General features: G+C 39.8%; 1 protein-coding gene across 5 annotated transcripts in view; it reads left to right on the forward strand.

Moving 5' to 3' along the window:
• Positions 1-1,202: 1,202 nt before the first annotated feature.
• The window catches only part of CCDC125 (coiled-coil domain containing 125), a 29,334-nt gene continuing 6,724 nt past the window's right edge, over positions 1,203-23,812 (forward strand). Inside the window, exons 1-10 of one of the 5 annotated variants that reach the window (XM_079145233.1) lie at positions 1,203-1,700; positions 10,917-11,236; positions 12,863-12,921; positions 15,636-15,722; positions 17,065-17,142; positions 17,855-17,940; positions 18,731-18,813; positions 20,311-20,426; positions 21,915-22,022; positions 23,621-23,795. In XM_079145233.1, the coding sequence (XP_079001359.1) occupies positions 10,927-11,236; positions 12,863-12,921; positions 15,636-15,722; positions 17,065-17,142; positions 17,855-17,940; positions 18,731-18,813; positions 20,311-20,426; positions 21,915-22,022; positions 23,621-23,795 (1,102 nt within the window). In that variant the 5' untranslated portion in view covers positions 1,203-1,700; positions 10,917-10,926. Of the gene's footprint in view, positions 1,701-1,793; positions 4,593-8,556; positions 11,237-12,862; positions 12,922-15,635; positions 15,723-17,064; positions 17,143-17,854; positions 17,941-18,730; positions 18,814-20,310; positions 20,427-21,914; positions 22,023-23,620; positions 23,796-23,812 lie in introns of those variants that run through there. The other 4 variants (XM_079145231.1, XM_079145232.1, XM_079145230.1 and 1 more) reach the window with 4 other exon arrangements.

Genomic DNA, 23,812 nt, shown 5'->3' on the forward strand with positions numbered 1-23,812 from the left:
TAACACATGTCTTTTGTGTCTAGTTTCTTTTACTTAGCATACTATCAAAGTTCATCCATATCATAGCATGTACTAGTACCTCATTTTTTTTTTTTTTAACTGAGGCAGGCTCTAGACATTGAACCCAGGGTCACTCTACTACTGAGCTACATCCCTAGCCCTTTTTATCTTATTTTGGGACAGGGTCTCAAGTTCAGGCTGGCCTTGAACTTGTGATCCTCCTGCCTCAGTCTTCCAAGTAGCTGGGATTACAGGTATGTGTCACCATGCTCAGCTTTCTGTTCCTTTTTATGGTTAACATACCATATGAATGTACCACATTTTTGTCTATTCTACTAGTTGTGCAACTGGAGTGTATCTACTTTGGGTATTACAAACATGTACAAGTTTTTGTTTAGATGTATATTTTTAGTTCTCGGTTATAGGTACTTGAGGGGAACTGGTGGCTCATTGAGCAATTATGTTTAGCATATTCACAAGGTATGCAAATATCAGCACTAATTCCAGAAAAATTTCATCTCATCCCCATTTTTTTTTTTTAAGATTCCTAATATTTTGGTAAAATTCACTAGGCACCACAGTTGATCTAATTTGTTCCCTACAGTGGATAAACAATGATACAAGGGTGATAAGAAAGTGACATTTATGGTCTGGGGCTGTAGCTCAGTGGCAGAGCACTTGCCTAGCAGGTGTGAGGCACTGGGTTCGATCCTTAGCACCACAAAAATAAAGGCATGTTGCCAAAGACAACTACAAAAAAAAAAAAAAAATGACATTTATCAATCACTATGTCCCACAGCCCTCTAAACACAATTTTTTTTTTTTTTTTTTTTTTTTTTTTTGGTACTGGGAAAGGAACCCACATGATAGACAAGTGCTTTACTGTTAATTTGTAGCTATGAGCAAGTTTACTGAGTAAATACCCAAGATAAACTGCAAATTTAATATATACCATGCAAATGAGACATTTCATCAGTTCACTTTTAATTAACTGCCTATTTATGTGCAAAACTACTAATCACTGGTGAAAGAAGTTCTCCCAGGAACAGTTCACTTATAAGTCTTATTTGCCATATACCTGAGTACGGTCTCTATGGGGGAGCCAGTAATTAAGGAAAATGTAGGCTGTACCTGGATAAGGGTAAAGAGATTGGTTACTACAAGGAAAGGGTTTATTAGTGGTCTTTAATTCTAAACCAGTGTAATTTTTAGACCCAGGTAAATTTCTGGACCAGTGCAAAGTCTCTCCAGTTACCACAAGATGTTGGGTGTTAGGAATTATACGAAAACCAACTGAAGCACGTCCTTCCCAGTAGCAGCTTTCTGGGTTCACCGGGCCACGCCTTTGCTACAGCAGTTCCTCTGACCTACCGGGCCCTCAGCCTGCTTTTCAAACTCCGCCTCTACTTCAGCTCAGATGCCATCTTTCTCCCGCAGTCCTGGCGACTGAACGTTCGAGCCGTCTAACTTCACTTTTGACGCACACCTAGACCTCTTCTAAATCTCAGGCTACTAGCCTATGTCGGTTACCCATAGTGGGCTTTGGAGTTGGAGTTGGATGTTGCGCAGAGACCCCAGGCTGCACGTTCGATCGCCGGCTCTCAGCGACCCAGGGAGACCTCGGAGCTTTTGCGTGTGTGGCTGCGCCCGCACGATCACGTGACCAGGGGACACGCGGCGCCGGCGCGGGCAACCCGGAGGTGCGGCGCGAGGAGGGGGCGGCCAGGGGGCTATGCTGGCGCCGGCGCCGGGAGGTGGCTGGGCGGGCAGCGCGGGTGTCAACCCCGAGTGGGAGGCCCGGCAGCGGGGCGCAGATTTGCGGAAACGTCGCGGGTAGTGGACAAACTGGCAAACTGGCTCCTTTTTCCCTGATGCCCGGTAAATGGCCTAATCTGACATTGAAAAAATAATAGATTTCAAAGATCCTGTTTCCTCCTTTTTCTGTTTTACATCCTTTTCACCCCTCTTTTTTCTTTCTTTTTGTTTTTTCCTCTTTTTTTCTTGTTTTAAATCTTCTTTGTTTTAATTACTTTTGAAACTTAAGACTACGGCGCACTAAATCCTATGTAGTATTCTGAATCAGAACAAATCCCCTGTAGAAAAACTGAGGAAATCCCAATAAAGATTGTGGTTTAGTTAATGGCATGAACCAAATGTTCGTTTCTCAGTTTGGTAAGTGGACCCTACCCTAACACTAACATTAGATTCGGGGTAGAGGATATACAGGAGTTCTCAATAGTATCGTTGCAAATTAGTATAGATCTAAAATTATTCTAAAAAAAAAAAAAAAAAAGTCAATAAACGAAATGCTACAGTATAGAGAAGCAGTCCATTTTTTCACTAAGGAGGGTTCAAGTTCTTTGTAAATCTAGACAGGAAGTAGGTGTCTGTTTGACCAATTTGTTTGCTAATGCAAAGTTGTCAGGCTAGTGGGTGTAGATTTTTCTAGTGCAAGCCTTCTGGACAGGAGTCTGTCTTCTCTTTCAATTTTGTCCAATAAATACCTTTGTTATGGCTTGGATATGAGGTGTCCCCCAAAAGCTCCCACATTAATGCAGAAATATGAAGTGATTGGATTGTGAGAGCCATAACCTGATCAGTTCGTCCTATTTTGAGTGAACTGTGTGGTAACTTGAGGCAGGTGGGGCATGACTGGAGGAGGTGGGTCACTGGGTCATCACCTGGAAGGGAACATCCTCCCTGCAGCCCCTCTGCACCCCTCCTTGATCTGGCCCCTGGCCCCTTCTCCATGATGTACTGACTCACCTCTGGCCCAGAGCAGTGAAGCCAGCCTCAGAAACCCTGAACTGCAAATAAACTTTTTTTCTTCTAAATTGTTCTTGTTGGATATTTTGGCCACAGAAACAGTGAAAGCTGGCTAAATCTGTTTTGTACAGGCAAAGGAGATACTCCCTGCCCTAGAGGATGTTCAGTTGCCTGTGCAATAAACTCCAAGGTCAGCTAGGAAGTAAGGACTATTAAAAAGGGGCAGTATAGAGCTGGGGGTACTCAAAGAGAGTAGAAATCACATCTGGCCCACGAAGTCAGGAAGGCTACCGGCAGGAGTATTGTCCTGAACTGAGAAGGGCCAGAGGAAAACGTCAGGTAGAAAATGGCACCATCAGAGGCTTGGAGGGGGAACCTGGGAGCAGGTGCACTCCCTACATGGAGGTATAGAGTAAACCTGGGGAATACTGACATATGAAACTGTGAAAATGAGTCTAGTAGAAAACAACAGGTGGTACTAACTTTAATTATATATGCCATAGGAGCCATGGAATGTTTAAGGTCAAGAGGAATGTCATTAGATCTGTGCTAGACCATTATTGACTTGGAAGCTGTGTAAGATGGCTTGGGGTAGATCAATTAGGAACTATGGGTTTAGCCCAGGAGAAATACTGAAAAGTTCAGCCAGGGAAGTGAAATTAATGTACAAAATAATGATATGGTGTTGGGAAGGGTTTTTTGTTGTTATTGTTTGCTTGTTTGTTTTGCATCTAGAGAACTAAAAGGCATATGAGGACCATGGTAATACGGAGTAGCATGATTGATGCATTTGCAGAAATAGAGGACTCAGGAGGAGACCTGGGATGGGGAGTAGGAAGGATAATGGTTGTTTTTGAACAAAAACTGTGTTTGAATTGCTGGCTGGATATCCAGCTGAAAATGTGTATTTAAGAGTGTTAAAAGTGGAAGCCAAACATATAGAAGGAACTGGAAGAGGAAAAGAAGTCTGAGCTGGCACATAGAAGACAATCAGGGACAAAAGAAGAGTATCTAATTTCTTGTGGGGTTGAGGAGTCCAGGTGTTCCGGGGACCTGGGCATGATGAGTTAAAAGTATCACAGCTTGGGACTGGATATTTAGCTCAGTTGGTAGAGTGCTTGCCTTGCATGCAGAAATCCCTGGGTTCAATCCCCAGCACCACAAAAGAAAAAAAAGAAAAGTATCACCTCTCTTGCAGAGGTGGAGGAGACCGAGGAATGAGACTCTTATCTTGGATTTAGCAATTAGTAAGCCACTGGTCATTTTTCTGAAAAAGTGGAAAGACTGCTAAGAACCTTTAATCCAATATACATCCTTTCTCTAGTGACCAGAGGACTGGGCAAGGAGCCAGATATAATTTATAGTCTTGGCTCTACCACTACCCACCTGTTTATTTTTGGGCAAGTCCTATATGCCTGAATAGGAAAATGTGTCCCTCAGTAAAACCAAAAGGACCCTTTTATTCTTAGCAACACCTAATAGTCCAGATTATTAGTGTTCCATGGAGCACCCTATGGAAAATGCTGATACAGAAACCAAGCTCTAAAGAATAACAACAACAAAAAGAAATCCAATTTCATCGACTGGTTTATTAAGTAGAGAAACTAATACTCAAATTCTTTTTTTTTTTTTTTTCTTTTTTTCCCTTTCTGAGATAGGATCTGGCTTTGTAGCCCAGGCTGATCTTGAGCTACTGAATTTGAGCACTCTTCCTACCTCAGCCTCTTGAATAGCTGGACTGCAAATTCTTGCCACCATGCCACCTGTACCTGATTGCAGTGGTGCCCAAAAAGAACCTACATTGAACACATTAAACTGACTAGAAGGTTGATAATTCTAAATATTTTCACTTTTTTAGAAGTTATCTGTCCTAAAGTGAAGTTTGATTGTTTTACTGTATTACATATTAATACTATTAGCTTATAAAATGTAGGATAGGACTCAGCCAACAGCCCTCAAAGTTATATTTTAAAAAACATTAGGGGATCTGGGCACAGTGGCACACACCTGTAATCCCAGCCATTTGGGAGACTGAGGCAGGCAGATCACAAGTTCAAAGCCAGCCTCAGCAATTTAGTGAGACTGTGTCTCAAAATAAAAAATGAAAAAGGCCTGGAATGTAGCTCAGTGGTAGAGTACCCATGAGTTCAATCCCCAGTACAAAATATAATAATAATAATAGGGGAGCCAAGCATGGTGGTGCATGCCTATAGCCTATAATTTTAGCTAATTAGGAGAGGCCAGGCAACTTAGTGAAACCATATCTGAAAATAAAACTTAAAAAATGGCTAGGGCCAGCTGTGTTGGTACATGCCTGCAATCCCAGTCCCTACAACTTAGGAGACTGAGGCAGGAGGATGTTAAGTTCAAAGCCAGCCTTAGCAACTTAGTGAGGCTCTAAGCAACTCAGCGAGACCCTATCTCAAAATAAAAAATAAAAGGGATTGGAGATGTGGCTCATTGGTTAAATGTTCCTGGGTTCAATTTCTATTACCAAAAACAAAAAGTAAAAAAGGGTCCAGGATGTAGCTTAGTGGTTGGGTTCATTTCTAGTACCCACCTCCACTCCCCCAAAGTAGAACATTGGAACATGGGAAAACTCATTATATTCATCTCTGAATAGTAGGAAGATATACCCATGATACCTTAAAATATGTGAAACATTAAAAAATATTCTTAACCACCCCTGCGATTGCTTACTTTTTTCCTTTTGAATTTTTTCCCCCTTTTTCTTTGTCACTGATCGCCTAATCCTGTCCACACCATTCTTAATATAGACTGAGATTGCACTGAATAAGCAGGAATCTATGAACAGGAGTAAAGCTAGCCTTCCAAGTGATTATTCTTTAATTCAGTAAATAATTTCCTACCTACCTTGACAAATTAAACTAGATAGTTTTTCCTATACTGGAGTTTTTCCTGAACCCAGGGTTGTTCCAACACTGAGGTACATCTTTAGCACTTTTTTTTTACTTTTTTGATTTTTTAGATAGTCTCACAAAATTTGCCTGAGCTGGCCTTGGGCTGGCCTGGAATTTGCAGTCCTCCTGCCTCAGCCTCTGAATAACTGGGATTTATAGATGTGTGCTTCCATGCCCATCTGACAGATCTATATTTTAAGGAGATCACCACAGAAAACAACTAAGATGATTCTATAAAAATGTGGAAAATGAAGGCTGAGAATATATCTCAGTTGGTAGAGTGCTTGCCTCGCATGCATAAGACCCTGGGTTCAATCCCCAGCACCACCAATAAAATAAAAATAAAAACTAGAAAAATGTGTCTAATAGGCTGTGTTGAATATTGTTCTAGCAACATCATCAAGCGTGTTTGTTTCCACAAAGAAAAGTTTTATTCCTCCTCCTTATTTATTACTTTTTCTTTTCACTGACTTGAAGCTGGGCCCCAGGTTGTGTTGTGTGTGTGTGTGTTTATTAACAAGACTTGAGAAAAGGATGAAATATTTCTAAACCACTAGAGCAGAGCAGCAGTTTTGAAATCCCTGATGGTGAAAGCCTGTCTTAACTGCATTACAAACTGGAGGGGCAAAACTGAGTGTTTGGAGACTCTCCAGATGCCCCACTGTCACCAGGCAGGTGACTGGAGTGGTCTGATGAGGAGGGCTTCTCTATAGCCTTGTTGCCAAGAGTCACTTTCTCCTGGGAAGCAGTGCAGGCAGTAGCCCCACCGTGCCCAGGTGTGGCCTTGCAGAGGTAAGTTTTCCCTTCCTGTCCTGGAGGCAAGTATTTCAGTTTGCTTTTTTTTCTTCCGTCCTTCTTTTATTCATTTATTAAGCAAGTCTTTTTTGAGCGTGGATTATGTTCAGATCCTGGTTTAGATACTGAATATGGTGAACTAAACAGAAATTGCTCACCTTACAGAACTTACATTCTACATGAGGTCGCTTAGAGGGTTTGGGCTCTGGAGAAGGAAAATGTTCAAGTGCCCTAACGTGTTGGGGGCACATAGCTATTGAGATGCAGATCATGAGGAAGCCTGAGTCACCCTCCGCTTCACTCTACTCCCACCTTTGTATTAGCTTCCCCTTTTTATTGGCCCCAATTTTATTAGTGTAATTTTAAAAATAAGTAAATATTTAGCAGTACATTAGAAGGTCCTCAGTGCTAGAGAAGGAGAAGAATGAGAGAGAGAAGTAGAATAGTGAAAAGGAGCTGCAGTTATGGATGCCAAGAAAGGCCCACTGAGGAGGTGACTGAAGTAAAGACCCAAAGAAAGGAACAGCTGGCAGAATTCTAGAGAGCTTGGAGCTCTGAGGCACAGCTGTGCCCGGGCCCATTCCAGAACCAACGGACAACAGCTGAGCAACCAGCGCATGGGATGAGAGATGCGTGCAGGGCCTTTGGCCATCAAAAGGACTTTGGGGTTGGGGCTGTAGCTCAGTGGTAGAGCACTTTCCTTGAACGTGTGAGGCACTGGATTCAATCCTCAGCATCACATAAAAATAAGTAAATAAAAATAAAGGTATTTTGTCCACCTACAGCTAAAAATATTTTTTTAAAAAAGGACTTCAGTTTTTACTCACATTGAGTTGCCAAATAGTGGAATGTTTTGAGCACAGGTGTGGCACAATTTGAGAAAGGAAGGTAGAGAAGCAAGAGGGACATCTTCCTTCTCATCTTTCACTGTCCCAGATACAAAACCTCTGCTAAGTGTACAGAAATAAAAGATGGACCAAGTGGCGCTAAATCAGAAACCACCTAAAATAGATACAGGGCCGAGAGGACAAGGGCAGAAGGTCGGAAATGTCCTCTAATATGAGATAGTCTTAGTCACTGAAAGAGATTTAGTCATTGAAAATGACTTAGTCATTTTTCAGAGACTTCTTTTTTTTTTTTTTTTTGCGTCAGGGATTGAACCCAGGCACTTAACCACTGAGCCACATCCCTAGCTCTTTTTTATTTTTTGACACAGGATCTCACTAAGTTGCTAAGGCTGGCTTTGAACTTGTGATCCTCCTTCCTCAGCCTCCCTAGCTGCTGGGATTACAGCTGTGCACTACCACAGGGGCTGAGACTTCTGAATTTTATATTGCTTTGAAGCTTGTGTAAATGGCAACATTTCCTTTATAAACATCTATCTCAAAAGCATTCTGTGTCCTTAGCAAAGGCTAATCTGTCCTCATCAGTGGGTTAAGCCTCTCCTGCTTTCCTGCAGTGCACTGCAATGTTTAAAGTGAGAAGTTGGACCTTCTCATCTAAAAAGTCCTAAAATGATAAATACCTCTTTTTTTCTTTTATATGATACCAGGAATTGAATTTAAGGGTGGTGTACCACTAAACCACATCCCCAACTCCCACTTTTCCTTATTTATATTTGAGACAGGTTCTCCTTAAATTTCGAGGCTGCATTTGAACTTGGAATCTTCCTGCCTCAGTCTCCAAAGCTGCTGAAATTACAGGCGTGTGCCACCAGGCCTAGGTGAAATGTTAAATACTTCTGATTGGATTGCAAGGGGCATTCCTGTGTTAATTAATTGCTGGGATAATCATGCCTATTACAAAAAGAAAAAAGTTTCCCCTTTAAAGCTCTACTTGAAGCTGGGTACAGTGACGCACACTTGTAATCCAACAACTCGGGAAGCTGAGGCAGGAGGATGGCAAGTTCGAAGGCAGCCTCAGCAAATTAGCAAGGCCCTAAAAACAAAAACTAAAAAGGGCTGAGGCTATAGATCAGTGGTAAAGTGCTCCTGGGTTTAATCCCCAGTACCAAAGTGGGGGGCGGGGGGGGGGGAGAAAAAAAAAAGAAAGAAGGAAGGAAGGAAGGAAGGAAGGAAGGAAGGAAGGAAAGAAAGACCTACTTGATTATACTGAGAGTTATTTTTGTTTAGTTATGTTATGATAAAAGAAAAATTACAACAAATCTAGTTTTATAGATCTTAATTTGCTTTTGTGGTTCTAGAATTGGATAGCAGTCTGGACCAAAAATGGTTCTGAATGTTCTGCCCTGCCAAGCATGTTATGTTTATAGCCAAAAAAAAAGGAAGTGACATACAGAAAAGTAGAAGTGAGGGTGGAGATAACTTAATTGGTTAAAGCTTGGCATTTGCTTTATTTGAATCTGGTCTGAACAGTTGGGTAACTCTGATTGACTGAGTCTTGGCTACTTGTTAGAAGAACAGGTAATGGTCTATTTATAGATCAAGTTAGGTTATAATTCACTATATACAGAGAAACTTTTAGACCAAACGTAAATTTAATATTTATTTGCTTTAATTTTTTTCTGTCTGAATTGTATTTGAAGACAATTCTTTTGCACATGTAGAAAGGTTCTTCTGTCTTCCTTGAAGTAAAAGCAGCCCCTCTGTACACTGCCATTTTTTCGAAAGAGAAGGAATGCCACCTGTTGCTCCGGAGTAGCATAGGAACCTGAACCTCAATCATTTAAAAACCTGACATAGAAATTCATGGTAGCTGTATATGTGACAGCCAGAAGCAGGAAACAATCCGAATGTTGCTGCATAGGCAAACAGATGAAGTATGGTATGTTCATATAGGCTTGTCACTTGTGCTGACTGCTGGGCTTCTTCCAGCTGGTCCTTTTCAGCCAGCCAAGCTTTGATTTTGGGTCTCCCCTTCTAATGAGACAACATTTTCCTCTTACCCCCTCAATGACAAGGCCTTAAATCCAGTCTGGATCCTTGACAAGGCAGAGCCAGTCTTGACAGCATGTGGTTAAGGTACAAGGGATGTTATTTTGCTGGTACCTCATGAAACCAGAAGGGTGTGTGGAGGCTCCTGGGATCCTGGAAGATGCGTGGCCCTTTCAGCTGGAGATCCCAGTTCTACTTCTTGTTGATGGCATAGACGTGGATTGGGTTTACATGGTTTCAGAGGTTCAGTGCATGATCCACAGACGCCATAGCTCTAGTCCCAAGGTGAGGCAGAACGTCATGGCAGAAGGGTGTGGAGGAGGAAGGATGCTCAGTTTATGACAGCCAGGAGGCAAAGAGAGCTGTTTGCCCTGATTTTAATTGTAAATTGGCAAATTATAGTTGTATATATTTAGGGGCTACTATGTGATGTTAGGATTTATAAAAACAATGTAGATTAATTAAATCAAGTTAATTGAAATATCCATTACTTCAAACCTTATATTTTGAGATGAGAATATTTGAAATTTAGTGGTTTTGAAATGACCCATACATTGTTTAATTTTTTTAGTTGTATACAATATCTTTATTTTATCTATTTATTTTTATGTGGTGCTGAGGATGGAACCCAGTGCCTCACATGTGCAAGGTGAGCACTCCACCACTGAGCCCCAGCCCAACCCCCATACATTGTCATTTGATGTGTCCACCATTCTGTGTGTATACCTCCAAGCGGATGCACTTGGCATTTCCTGTCTCATTAAAGCTTTGTACCCTGTAGCCATCAACTCCTCATCTCCCACCCTCTAGCTCCAGCGACCACCATTCTTCTCCTCCCTGCTTCCTTGAGTTATATTTTAAATTCCATATATAAGTGAGATTATGTGGTATTTTCTTTACTGTGCCTTGCTTATTTCACTTATCGTAATGTTATCCAGTTCTGTCCATGCTGTGGCAAACTATTAAATGTCTTTTTTTTTGGTACCAGGAGTTGTACCCAGGGGTGCTTAACCACTGAACCACATCCTCAGCCCTTTTTTGTATTTTATTTAGAGACAGGTTCTCACTGAGTTGCTTAGGGTCTCGCTCAATTGCTGAGGCTGTCTTTGAATTCACAATCCTCCTGCCTCAGCCTCCCAAGCTACTGGGATTACAGGCATGCACCACCATGACCAGCTACAAAATGTCTTTTTTTAAGGCTCAACAGTGTGCTCACTTCAGTGGCACATATATTAAAATTGGAACAATACAGAGATTAAAGTTGAATAGTATTCCAGTGTGTGTGTGTGTGTGTGTGTGTGTGTGTGAGAGAGAGAGAGAGAGAGAGAGAGAGAGAACATTTTCTTCATTCATTCCTCCCTTAATGGACACTTAGTTTGATTCCATAACATGGCCGTTGTGAACAGTGCTACAGTAAATTGGAAATGTAGACATCTCTTTGACATAGTGATTTCCAAATTTGCTGGTAAATACCTGGAAGTGGGATTGCTAGGTTTACTGACTGCTTTTTAATTACTGTTTTTCCTTATGATAAAGACAGCATCAGACTAATGAGCAAAGTGGTGAGATCATTGAGTCAATCAGAGGTGCAGGTCTGGGGAACAGAAGAGGATGACATGACAGAAGGGGATCTAGGGTATGGCCTTGGAAGAAGACCTGGTGGAATTTATGAAGTGGAAGTTTCACATTTACTTACATCTAAAAAAAAATCAGATGGAAAGAACATTAGCCCTCCCCAGTTTCAAAAAAAGGGAAAAGAAAGAAGTGGAGCCATTTTTCAGTATTTCAAGCATAAGAACTTGCAAGACACATGCCTTCAAGGGTCCAGGATTTCCAGTTACAGACAACAAAGCAGTACTGGTAAGAATGCTCAGTTTTTCTCCTTCTCTCCCTTGTGAGTGCTGTTACCCTTCCAGTGCATGAAAATAGGTAACCATAATAGATTTTAAAAATTCATCCTTACTTCTTAACATTGGTGCAAAAGTAACTGTACTTCCAACTACGGTACAAAATATGCAGTAGTTATTCTACTTTAATAATATGTTTGTTAGTCTTCAATAAATTGTTAACTACTTTGCTTTCTCACGATGTAGTTTTATTTTTTTCCTTTGTCAACAAATATTTTTTGGATACCATTAGGTGCCAGGCATAGGTCTAGATTCTAGCAATAATGTGAGTGAACAAAATCAGCAAAGGCAATAATATGTATTTCACATTCTACTAGAGGAGATGGAAAATAAACCTAAAAATCAAGAAATGCATAATGTCACTCAGTGATAAGTTAAAAGATAGTAGTTAGGAGAAATGGGTGCTGCTATTTCAGGCCAAGAATGGGAAGGCATGTCTGAAGGGGTGACTACTGAGCACCTGATTGAAGGGGAGCAAACCTGGTGGCTGTCTGGCTGTCTAGTAAAGGTGGGTTCCAGGCAGAACACAGATGCTTATAATTATTTTTGGACATCCCGAAGTCTCAAAAACTGTCAAAACAAACTAAATCTTAGTTTATAATAACCAAAAAGAAACTATGCCTTACATTAGAAAAAGAATAAAATTCAGAATCAGGTCTATGCCTATACCAGGGCATTCCCCCTGTCTAGCTGACTTTTTTATAGTCCAGGTTGTAATATTTCCTCTCCTGAAACTTTCCCCATGAAAGTTGAACAGACTCAAATTGAAACAATATAAAATTCCTTTGTCCCTCCTAATCCATGGGTGGCACTTTTTCCAATTCACTCAACTGCAGAGCAGAAAAAGTAACACCACCTAGGCATGGTGGCACATGCCTATAATCTTGGCGGCTTGGGAGGTTGAGGCAGAAGGCTCATGAATTAAAAGCTAGCCTCAGCAATTTAGCAAGGCCCTAAGCAAGTCGGTGATACCCTGTCTCTAATAAATTTAAAAAAAAAAAAGTAATACCAATAAAAAGTAACAATACTCTAGGCTCAGTTGCACACACCTGTAATCCCAGTGACTCGGAGGCTGAGGCAGGAGGATCGCAAGTTTGAAGCCAGCCTCAGCAATTTAGCGAGGCCCTAAGCAACTTAATGAAACCCTGTCTCAAAATTTTAAAAATAAGTGGGGATGTGACTCAGGGATAAAGCACACCTGGATTCAATCCTGAGTATGAGGGGGGAGGGGGAGTTTATTTAAAGGATATAGGGGGATGTGCATGTGTTATATGCAAATACTATTTAATTTTACATAAGGGGATGGGCGTCCACAGATTTTTGGTATCTGAGGGGGTTCTGAACCAATCCCCTTCAATATTGAGAAATGACAGTAATTTAAGAAATGCAGTTCATAAGAAACATGTTGCAGCTTGGGGCTGGACCGCATCCTTCAAAGCCTGCACTATACCACTGAGCTACCCTAGCCCTAGGCTACATACTTTTTTGTCATTTGATTAATCATGGTCTTCTTCCTTTAGGGAAAAAAACCCTGTATCTGACTAAAGAAAATATTCAATTTTTTTTCCCTCCCTAATAGGTTCTAATTCAGAATTGTCAAATGAAGATTTAAGGCAACGTCTTCATGAAACTTTAGGGGTAGGTTCTCTAGTCTAATGTAAAAATTCTTATGTGAATAAAATCTGCTGGTAGATATTCTATTTAAATAGTACCAAATTGTATGGAAGGTAAATATTGGCTTTCCAGATATTTTCTTTTTGGTGCTGGAAATTGAACCCAGGGCTTCATGTATATCAAGTATGTCCTCTAACCACCCAGTTATATCCTCAGACTTCCCTCCCACCCCCTTGAGCACATACTTTTCCATCAGCCTCCTCTATGTGCATATGTGCTTTTTTTTTTTTTTTTTTTTTTGTGGTGCTGGGGATTGAACCCAGGGACTTATACATGCAAGGCAAGCTGTCTACCAGCTGAGCTACATCCCCATCCCTGTGTGCATCTCTTTAAAAGGCCACTTATATAAACATTTCCACCAGTTCTCCCTTTGTCTCTATTTCTCTAAAATCCTCTGAGAAAATAATTATCACAGGGCTGCAGGTATAGCTCAGTGGTAGAATGCTTACCTAGCATGTGTGAGACCCTGGATTCAATCCCCAGTGTCATATAATTATACCACCACTACTAATAATTACTATTACTTCCTTCCAAGTGCTTTCCCTATATGTGAGATTTGAAATAACCAGTCTTTAATTTAACCTCCTTAAAGTCAGAAGTGAGGAGAATCTGTCAGGTGGTCTGAAGAGTGCCCCAACTTGGTGGACATAGGGGTTTATAAGAGGAGTGCCTGTCCTAGGAAACAAGCCCACTTTAGTGTGTGTGTGTGTGTGTGTGTGTGTGTGTGTGTGCATGTGCGCGCGCGCTCGCGCACACATATGTATGTGTGAGAGGGAGAGAGACAGACAGACAGACCCATGAAAGCGGCTGTCTTCCCTAGGTCTGTTGTGACGAAGTACCACAAGCTGATGGCTTTAAACAACAGAAATCTAATGTCTCTCATTTCTGAAGGTTAGAAGGCTGGAGTCAAGTTTTTGGCAGGTTCTGCTCCTTCCAGAGGTTCTAGAGGAGAATCCTTCTTTGCCATTTCCTGGCTTCAGGTAGTTGTTGTAGTCCTTGGCTGGTAGCTCCATAAATCCATTCTCTGCCTGTCTCTCCTGTCATTCTCCATGGCGTGTCTGTGTTCAGAGCTTTCCCTCATTTCATAAAGACACCAGTCATTGGATTGAGTCCCATCCTAATCTAGTATAACCTCATCCTAACTTGATTACATTTGTTAAATGAAACTAAATTTGGTCCAAGGCAACCTATATACCTTGAATCTCTATGTAACTTAGCATGTAAACAAATGGAAATCCTCATTTCGGGGTATGTTTTTGTACTAACCAGCTGAGTCTCAGCCAATCAGTGCATCCAAGCTTCAGCCAAATACATGTTGCCTGCTGATTGTACCATGTCCAAATAAAGCAAAGGTTTGAAACATATCCACCAATCAAGATGTTTCTGTACCTCACTTCCATTTTCTGTCTATAACTGTTGCTTGCCCACCATGCAGAGTGGGGCTCTAGACCTCTTCTGGTTCATAGAGCTGCCCAACTTGTATATCATTCTTTGCTCAGTTAAACTCTGTTAAATTTTATTTGTCTGAAGTTTTTTTTTTTGCTTTCTTTTTTTTTTTTTTTTTTTTTTGTGGTGCTGGGAATCAAACCCAGGGCCTTATGCTTGCAAGGCAAGCACTCTACCAACTGAGCTATATCCCCAGCCCCTGAAGTTTTTTTAAAAACCTATACGACAGACTATTACTCAGCTTTAAAGACGAATGAAATTAAGGCATTTGCTGTTAAATGGATGGAGTTGGAGAATATCATGCTAAGTGAAATAAGCCAAACCCAAAAAACAAAAGTCCAAATATTTTCTCTGTTATGCAGATGCTAATTCACAATAAGGAGGGGGTCACCAGGGAAGAATAGAATTACTTTAGGTAGAGGGGAGTGAAGGGAGGGGAAGGGGCATGAGGGGTAGAAAGTATTGTAGAAACAGACATTATTACCTCATGTACATATATGACTGCATGACCGATGTGATCCTACAATATGTACAATCAGAAAAATGAGAAATTATACTCCATTTATGTATCATTTATAAAAATGCATAAATGCATTCTACTGTCATGTATAACTAATTAGGACAAATAAAAAATTTTTGAAAAACTGGGCTGTGGTTGCAGTTCAGTGGTAGAGCACTTGCCTGGCATGTGGAAGGCACTGGGTTTGATCCTTAGCACCACATAAAATAAATAAATAAAATAAAGGTATAAAAAATACAGTAACAGTTTAAAAAAGTTTTTAAGACATAGAAAAACTGAAAAAAATAAAAGCTACTGACTTTCATAAACAAACAAAAAACCTATCTGCTAAGCCCCCCTTTTCAAATAAGGTCATAGTCATGGTACTAGGGTTGGAACATGAACTTATCCTTTGCAGGGACACAATTCAGACCACAACAGTTACTGTAGATAGCCACCATGTACTTATTTTATGTGGTCTGTATATATATTTTTTCATGTTATTAGCCATGTGGCCAAAGTTGGTAAAAGTAAAGATTTGGGCTTTTAGTTACAACTGATGCTTGATAGGTTCTCAGTCTTAGCCTGAATAGTTCATTTACGAAATCTAGAGGGCTTTAGAATCTTCATTTGTAAGTGCTTTGTATAATGAGTAAATGTGAACTAGCCATACTGACAATTTGGGGATTATATGTCTTGCAGAAAGGAAGACTAATTTTATTTCTGTCCTCAGGAAGTAGAAATTTTAAAAACTGAACTTGAAGCATCTCAAAGACAACTTGAAGGTAAAGAGGAAGCATTGAAAATTCTTCAAAGCATGGTAATAAGTAAATTTTATACTTTTATGCTTACATATTCCAATAATAAGTTATATGTTTTTGACTTTTAAAACAAGAGCAGGCCAATCCTCAGCACCAAAACCAAACCAAACAACCAACAAAAAAAAAAAAAAAAAAAGAAAAATGAGCAGGAGTACTTAATATAGTTGTGTTATAGTCTTTTTAGGTGTAGATTTTTTCAATAGGTTTATAATTTATATACTAAAAACATCACTTGTTTTAAGTATACAATTTATTTTTACTAAATTGGAGTTGTGTAACCATCACTACAGTCTAATTTTAGAACATTTCAGACATTTAAGAAAAGGCTGTGGTTGTGGCTCAGTGGTAGAGTGCTTGCCTGGCATGTGTGAGGCACTAGGTTCGATTCTCAGCACCATATATAAATAAATGAATAGAATAAAGGTTCATCGACATCTAAAATATATATAAAGAAAAGAAAAGGAACCTTGTATCCACTAGCAGGCATTCCCCATTCCCACTCATAGCCCTAGATGATCAGTAAGTAGGTCTTACTTTTTCTGTTTCATACAAATACAACCATACAATATGGGAACTGGATTCATTGGCATTTGAAGTCTTCCAGATAGCATGTTTTTGAAGTGAATGCATGTTACAGCATGAATGGATACTTTCTTCCTTTGTATTGTCAAATAAAATTCCATTGTGTGTGTGGTGGTGCAAGCCTCTAATCCCAGAGACTCAGGAGGCTGAGGCAGGAAGATCAAAAGTTCAAGGCCAGCCTGGGCAACTTAGGGAGGTCCTAAGCAACTTATTAGCCCCCGTCTCAAAAGAAAAAAGAAAAATGGCCATAGATGCAGTTCACTGGTACAGTGTCCCGGAGCTCACACTCCAGAACTGGGGTTGGGGGAGTGGTCTATGTTAAACTCTGAAGTTAATCTTCTGTTATCTTAAAAATGTGAACTTCATTGTGTATATCAGAGTGATTGTAATTTAGTTTAGCCTGGTATGGGAGTGCATGCCTGTAATCCAGTTACTTGGAAGGCTGAGGCAGGAATAATGAAAGTTGTAGACCAATCTGGACAATTTAGAGAGACCCTGTCTCAAAACAAAAAATAAAAAGGTCTGGGAATGTAGCTCAGTGATAGAGCACTTACCTAGCATGTATGAGGCCCTGAATGCCCAGTACTGAAAGAGAAAGCAAGGGGGGCTGGGGATATAGCTCAGTTGGTAGAGTGCTTGCCTCACAAGCACATGGCCCTGGGTTCAATCTCCAGCACTACAAAAAAAAAAAAAAAAAAAAAAAAGAAAGAAAGAAAGAAAAGAAAAGAAATTTGATTTATGCTATTTTTGTTTTCATAGGCAGTATTTGGCAAAGCCACAAGTCATACCCAGGCAATACTTCAAAAAACTGTGGAGCAAAAGAGATCCTTGGAAAAGGTATTTGCATTTTTAGCATAGACTTGTTCAGTCCAATAAGATTTAAATAGAATTTTCTTAAATTCACCCTACTTTGGGATATGTCATTTGTGCATACTCTCTGCTAGGTATACTGTAATCTCTGATGGTTTTCCCTTTGGAAGCAATCTAAAACAGATGGTCACATGGGTAAAAAATTAAAATTTCTTTTTATTTCCACATTTACAGTAGTTGGAGGCCTGCCAAATTAATACTTCTAATTTTTCTTCTTTTTTTATTCTTCTACTTCCCTGTCAGGGTCTGCATTTTTCTGGTATTAATAATAAATGACAACAATAAAGTTCATTAGGGATCATTCTAGATGGTCACTTTCCTGAGTCTGTTGCACACTATCTGATAGGGCCATTTATGCTGAGATTTCCAGGAGTAAATTTTGCTTATGGTATCTACATGGGGCAGGGGTGGAGATGAGAAATCTGTGTACAGTCCAGCAAATTTTGAACTCAAAAAATTTGAAAATTTTTCTATATTAAGTGAGTTTTAAGCAAGCAAAATTTCTTTTAGTGCTAAAGAGGCATATTAGATGTGTTTTACAAATGTCTTTTGAGTGATCATTTTTTTCTCTTTAAACCATTTCTGTGAAATGATTAAATGAGTTATTTACTTCTTAACACTTTCCTGAAATGATATATTTGTAGAAATTTTCCATGAAAGTGCTTTTTTCTTTCTATAGGAAATAAATGCCTTGCAGTGGGAAATAGAATTTGATCAGAATAGATTTAAAAATATAGAGGAATCTTGGACACAAAAATATGAAAGGTTTGTATAATATTTTATTTTTTGCAATACACCCAGTGCCTCAAAATGTACCAGAGGGCATGGTGGCGCACACCTGTAATCCCAGTAACTAAGGAGGCTAAGGCAGGGGGATTGTAATTTTGAGGCCAGCCTCAGCAACTGAGCAAAGGCCTAAGCAATTTAGCAAGACCCTGTCTGAAAAATAAAAAGGGCTGGGGATGTGGCTCAGTGGTAAAGTGCCCCTGGGTTAAATCCCTGGTACCAAAATAAAAGAATATTTAAAATACATTAATTCAAATGTAGTTTAGCCTGCCTTCTTTGAATTAACTGTAAATATTATAAAATTCTTATTGCTTAATGGTACCATTTTTTTTTTTCCCCACGTGCTGGGGATTAAACCCAGGGCCTTGTGCTTGCAAGGCAAGCACTCTACCAACTGAGCTACATCCCCAGCCCCTCATATTTTCATTTTTAAAAAAATATATATAACCATGTATGGTGGCACATTCCTGTAATCCTAGGTACTTGTGAGGCTAAAGTAGGAGAATCAAGGCCAGCCTCAGCAACTTAGTGAGACCTTGTCTCAAAATTTTAAAATATTTTTTAAACTTTTTTCTTCAGTACCGGGTATTGAACCCATGGCCTCAGACATGCTAGGCAAGTGCTCTACCACTGAGCTAACATTCCTAGCCCTTTAAAGTAGGAAAAATTATATTTAGGTTTTTATATTCTAACTATAGAAACAAAATTATTCTCATTCAGAAAGTGTTAATGTTTTAGTTATTTGAAGTTATTTGTTTTTTTTTTCCAGACTAAACTGTGAAAATGCAGTTCTCAAAGAGAATCTGAAACTGAAAACAGAAGAAATTAAAATGCTAAAATCTGAAAATGCAGGTAAGTAATGGATGGTATTTTGATGATTATTTTAAAATATTATGTTTAAAGATTAGTTTTGCATAGAGTATTCTGTAGTAAGGACACACATAGTAGAAACAAAGTGCTACTGTTTTTTAAGTAATATATTTTAAGGATGATCAAAGAAAGAAATACATCACTTAGGTTTTTTAAATTGAAAAATTTATCAAGTCACAATCTACCCAACATAAAATTTAGCATTTAAAAGTGAAATTCAGTGACACTGACAATACTGTGCAACCACCACTTCTATTTCCAAAACATTGGAGCTCTCCAAAGTAAAAGCTTATACCCATTAAGCCATTGCTTCCTACTCCCTGTTTTTAGTTAGTGTAAAGCAAAATAGTAGAGCACGATGCTTGAGGAGCCCAAGTAGAAGTCATATTCTACACGAGCAAGCAAGCACACATGCACATGCAAACACACACACACAGATGCATGCACATGTATAAAAATCCATTATATAATGAAAATTGGAAGAAGGTTATTAAAGTGGTACCAACGTTTTATAAATTTTTCAGAGAAGATGTTAATTCTCCCTTAGCAGAAACTAAGTGGTGGCTTGAAGGGGACAAAACCAGCTCCAAGTCAACCCCCAGGACTAAGAGGCCTTCTTGTTGTGTGTGACGCAGCTGTGTGAACATCTCTGGGTGAGACCTGCACACCAGCTGGCATTTCAGGCAGTCGAGCCCATGGAGCTGTCGCTTGTGTGATCAGGACAGAATCTGCCTCACTTACAACCCCTCCTGTGTCCCTGCCACTCGACCCTTCAGCATGAGGGGGAAATTTACTGTTTTCTGCTCTCCAGCAGATAGCAGGACCCCTCGTATTCTAAATGTGTAGTTTGAGAGCTTCTTATGAAAACTTTTAATAGGGCAAAATCTGGTGAAGTGTGGATAGCTGATATACTCAATGTGAATACAATATAGGAGATCTCATCAGCTATTCCTCCCACTATCTGCAAAGTTTCTGAATAATTTGCCTCTGCATGTTCCCTTTTTAAAAACCCTACAAATTTTCCCAAGGAGCATACTTTGGTTTCAAAGTTAAGATGCTTTTGCATTAAAAATGACTCTTTTTTTGCTGGTCATGATAACACATGCCTATAATCCCAGTGACTTGGGAAACTGAGGCAGGAGGATGGCAATTCAAAGCCAGTCTCAGTCACTTAGGAAGGCCCTAAGCAACTTAGTGAGACCCTGTCAACATAAAATATAAAAAGGGCTGGGGTTGTGGCTCAGTGGTTAAAAGCCCCTGGGTTCACTCCCTGGTGAAAAAAAAAAAAAAAAAATTGCTAGAATTGTAGTTGTTTCACATGATACTTGCTATTCTATCAGAAGGTTTTCTGGATGGAGCCCAGTCCATTGGTTGTATATGTTGCTTAGAAGAAATGACTGTATGATGTTGGTTTCCCTGGATTAGATGAGGCTGGAGTTAGGATTCATAACTAACATTTTCTCGTATGACCCTTCCTAGTTTTGAATAAGCAGTACTTGGAGGCCCTCGCCATACTTGATACAAAACAGCAGAAGATGGCTCAGGAATATATGTGCCAGGATAAAAGTGACTCTACAGAGATATCAGGTCTTGAGGTGGGTATGCATATAAGGAAGTTGAACAGGAGGGAGGGATATTTTCTATTTTCCTCTCCTTTGTAATTGTTCAAAGATGGCATCATACTTAGCAACTTGAGACAGGGTGAGAGAGGCCCATGGATTTACAGAGGTCAGTTCTTTGTGCCCTTCTGCTACCATGACCTTCAGGCATGACATCCGTGGACATTAGGGATGTGCTGCTTCCCACCTCATTTTTTTCTTATTTTTATAACTGCAGCAGAAGCTATGTGAGTAGTGTCTCACTCCTGGGTAAGGGCTTACAATATAAGTACTTTATCACATTATTTTATCTCATCTTTTTAGTAGTCTTCGAGGGCTGCAAAGTGGATATTATCAATCTAAAGCTTAGACAAGTTCATTTACTTTCCTTTCCCAAGGTAATGATATAGCCTGCTAATGGTTTCCAGTGTGGGAGTTTGGTTAATGAGGTGCAAAGGTCCTGGACTCATGAGATATAAGTGTAGTTTAGAGAACCTCAAAAAAAGCAATTGTTGATAATAATAGTAGATACCCACATAGTCCCTAGGAAGTGCTAGATCTTGTTCTAACTGCTTTATATAGATTGACATATTTAATTCTTACATCTACTCCATAAAGTGGGCACTAATTTAATCCCCACTTTATAAATAAGAGAAGAGGCACTGAGGCAGACTGAGTTGGGTCTGCTTATGATCACCCCATGTTCTACTACCAAGGGTGGAGAAAATCTGATATCTGAAATGGTCGAGAATCTGAACCATTTTGAGCACTAACATGTTGCTACAAGTGGAAAATTCCACACTGGGGCCTCATGTGACTTTTTATTTATTTTTATTTTTTTATTTTTTTGGTACTGGGGATTGACCCCAGGGGCACTTTACCATTGAGCCACATTGCCAACCCTTTTTATTTTTTGAGACAGAGCCTCAAAAAAAAAGTTGCTGAGAGTGGTTCTGAACTTGGATCCTCCTGCCTCAACCTACTAAATTGCAGGAATTATAGACATGTGCCACCACCCCTAGCCTCATGTGACATTCCTGAGTATGCAGTCTCCTCAGAGGGAACGGGCAGTTAGAATGCATGTGCATGAAAAATATTGTGTAAGATTACCCTCAGGCTATGTGTCTAAGGTTTCTATGAAAAATAAATGAATTTCTTGGTTTAGACTTGGATCCTGTTCCCAAGATATTTCATTATATATATTCAAATATTCCAAATCCCAAATAAGTCCATAATTCTGAAAAATTTCTGGTCCCAAGCATTTCAGATGTGGGATACTCAACCTGTATCAGAAAGGAAAATAAACTCAACTGAGAAAAAAATTGAGGAAATCTTTTGTAATAATCTTCAATAGGGTCCTGGTTTTCTTCCCTTTGGTTCTTTGGAGCAGACACTTTCATAGTAATGTGCATGGATGCCTTGTGTTTGTGTGCAGCTAAAACAGTGTGACATTTAGTAACATGGGTAATGCTTTTGGGTTTTAAGCTTGCAGTCCTCGGAGCCTGCCTTTGTCACGGTCCTGGAGGGAGCCCCTGTTCTTGTGCCAAAATGGCAGCATCTACTCATAAACTGGTTCTTCAGCTCAAATATGAGGTATTGCATTATCACAATAGCAGAAACTTTGATTCTTTTTCTATTAATGGTAGAATAAATGGAGGTATCTGCAATAATTCATCTTAGTAGTGTTTGGCTGTGTAACCTATGCTTAGTTTTATATGATAGCATTCTTATAAGTGAGATTTTGTTTACTTGATTCCAAAATGTAAGTACTTGGTATGATATTTGAAGCCATGCAGTCATTTGCCTAAGACTACAATTAATATTTCCTAAATTTGTATTTTTCCCAATTATACATGGTTCTAAAATTACTATAAAATAGAAGGACAAGGTGCATTTATGCTTAAAATCATAACAGTAACACTGATTAATGGGGAGATAAACATAGAGATCTTGAAGAGCGGCCAGGTACAGACTTTGTGCCAGCCAGATTTAGGTGTGCATCTTAGCTCCGTAGTTATTTGCAGTGTGACTGTGGGCAGGATGTCTTAGTTTTCCTATGTTAAACAGAGGGTAATAACTACCTTGGAGGGGTGTAGTGAGAAGAGGAAATGCAAATATGTTTAGCACAGTGCCATGAGTGTACCACTTAATGAAATGATAGTTGCTATTATAATTGGGCTTTCATTATAAATCTTGTACATGATTTTACATGTAAAATTTTTTATTTAAAAAATGATTTACATTTTTTTTTTTTTTTTGTCATTTCGGGGAAATTTTTATTCTCAGACCTCCAAAGTTTACTCTCGTTGACAATATTTATTGTGCAAACAGCAGCATGTCAGAAGCAATGGTCCCTAAAAGAAAAACAGCTCTTTCCAGAGCAGGTAGAAGTCTGGCCTTTTCTTATGAAGCAGTCCCAGAGCTCACCTTGGGTCACAGCTGACAACCATGCTGCATGGCCCCAGGCAGTGCTGCCCCTTGGCGGCCAGGGCACTGGGAGGCCAAGACCCAGCCACAGATCGGTGCCTGTGTGGTGAGAGCGGGCGGGGGACTGTCCCCCTGGGCCAGAGCTGGGGACCTGGCCACTTCAGCACATGGACTGATTTCCCAGGAGCAGGCTGCAGGCCTGGGCGCTGGGTGCCTGGGATAAGAGTGTTTTACATATTTTTTAAGGGATGGAATTCAGTGTCTTTAGAAAACACGGGCAAGCTAACAGCTAAACATCAACAATTCACTAAGAAAAGCATACATTTACATGTATCAGAGTTGTGACCAGCTGTGGGAGGTATTCCAGAGATGTTCAGTGGTGTTTGCAGTGGCCCAAGTCCAAAGTAAAATGCAGCCTTTGACATCCTGCCTTCTAATTCTAGTTGGGTCCTTCCTCCTGGGATTTGGGTAGTACACATTTGGGTAGTACACACTTGGGGCTTGTTTAGGGTAGTAAATTCCAAGAACTGGATTAACTGATAGATGACAGGCACCCAGGAGGAAACTGCTGGTAATCCAGATCATAGTAGGCTCTAGAATCAGCAGTGCTAATTTAGTTTAGGCAGGTAAACTAGATCAAACACCAGCAATAGACCAGTATCATGCAGAGAGATTGCAAATGCTAATTTGATTCAGCATTCAGTACAGGCAAAAACTATTTTGGGTTTGCCTCTGATACTTCCTGAACTTTCTTTCAAAACCAGTTGGAACTTTTGCAGAAGAGTAAAGAAGAAGCTTACACAATGGCAGATGCGTTCAGAATTGCATTTGAGCAACAATTAATGAGAAAAAATGACCAGGCACTAAGATTGACACAAATGGATAAAATGTGTAGAAAAGCAACGAGACAGATAAATTGGAAGCACCTTACAGAGGATGGTAACTATGAACGTAAT

The sequence above is a fragment of the Sciurus vulgaris genome (assembly GCF_902686455.1).
Source record: "Sciurus vulgaris genome assembly, chromosome: 6".
Classification (NCBI taxonomy): Eukaryota; Metazoa; Chordata; class Mammalia; order Rodentia; family Sciuridae; genus Sciurus; species Sciurus vulgaris.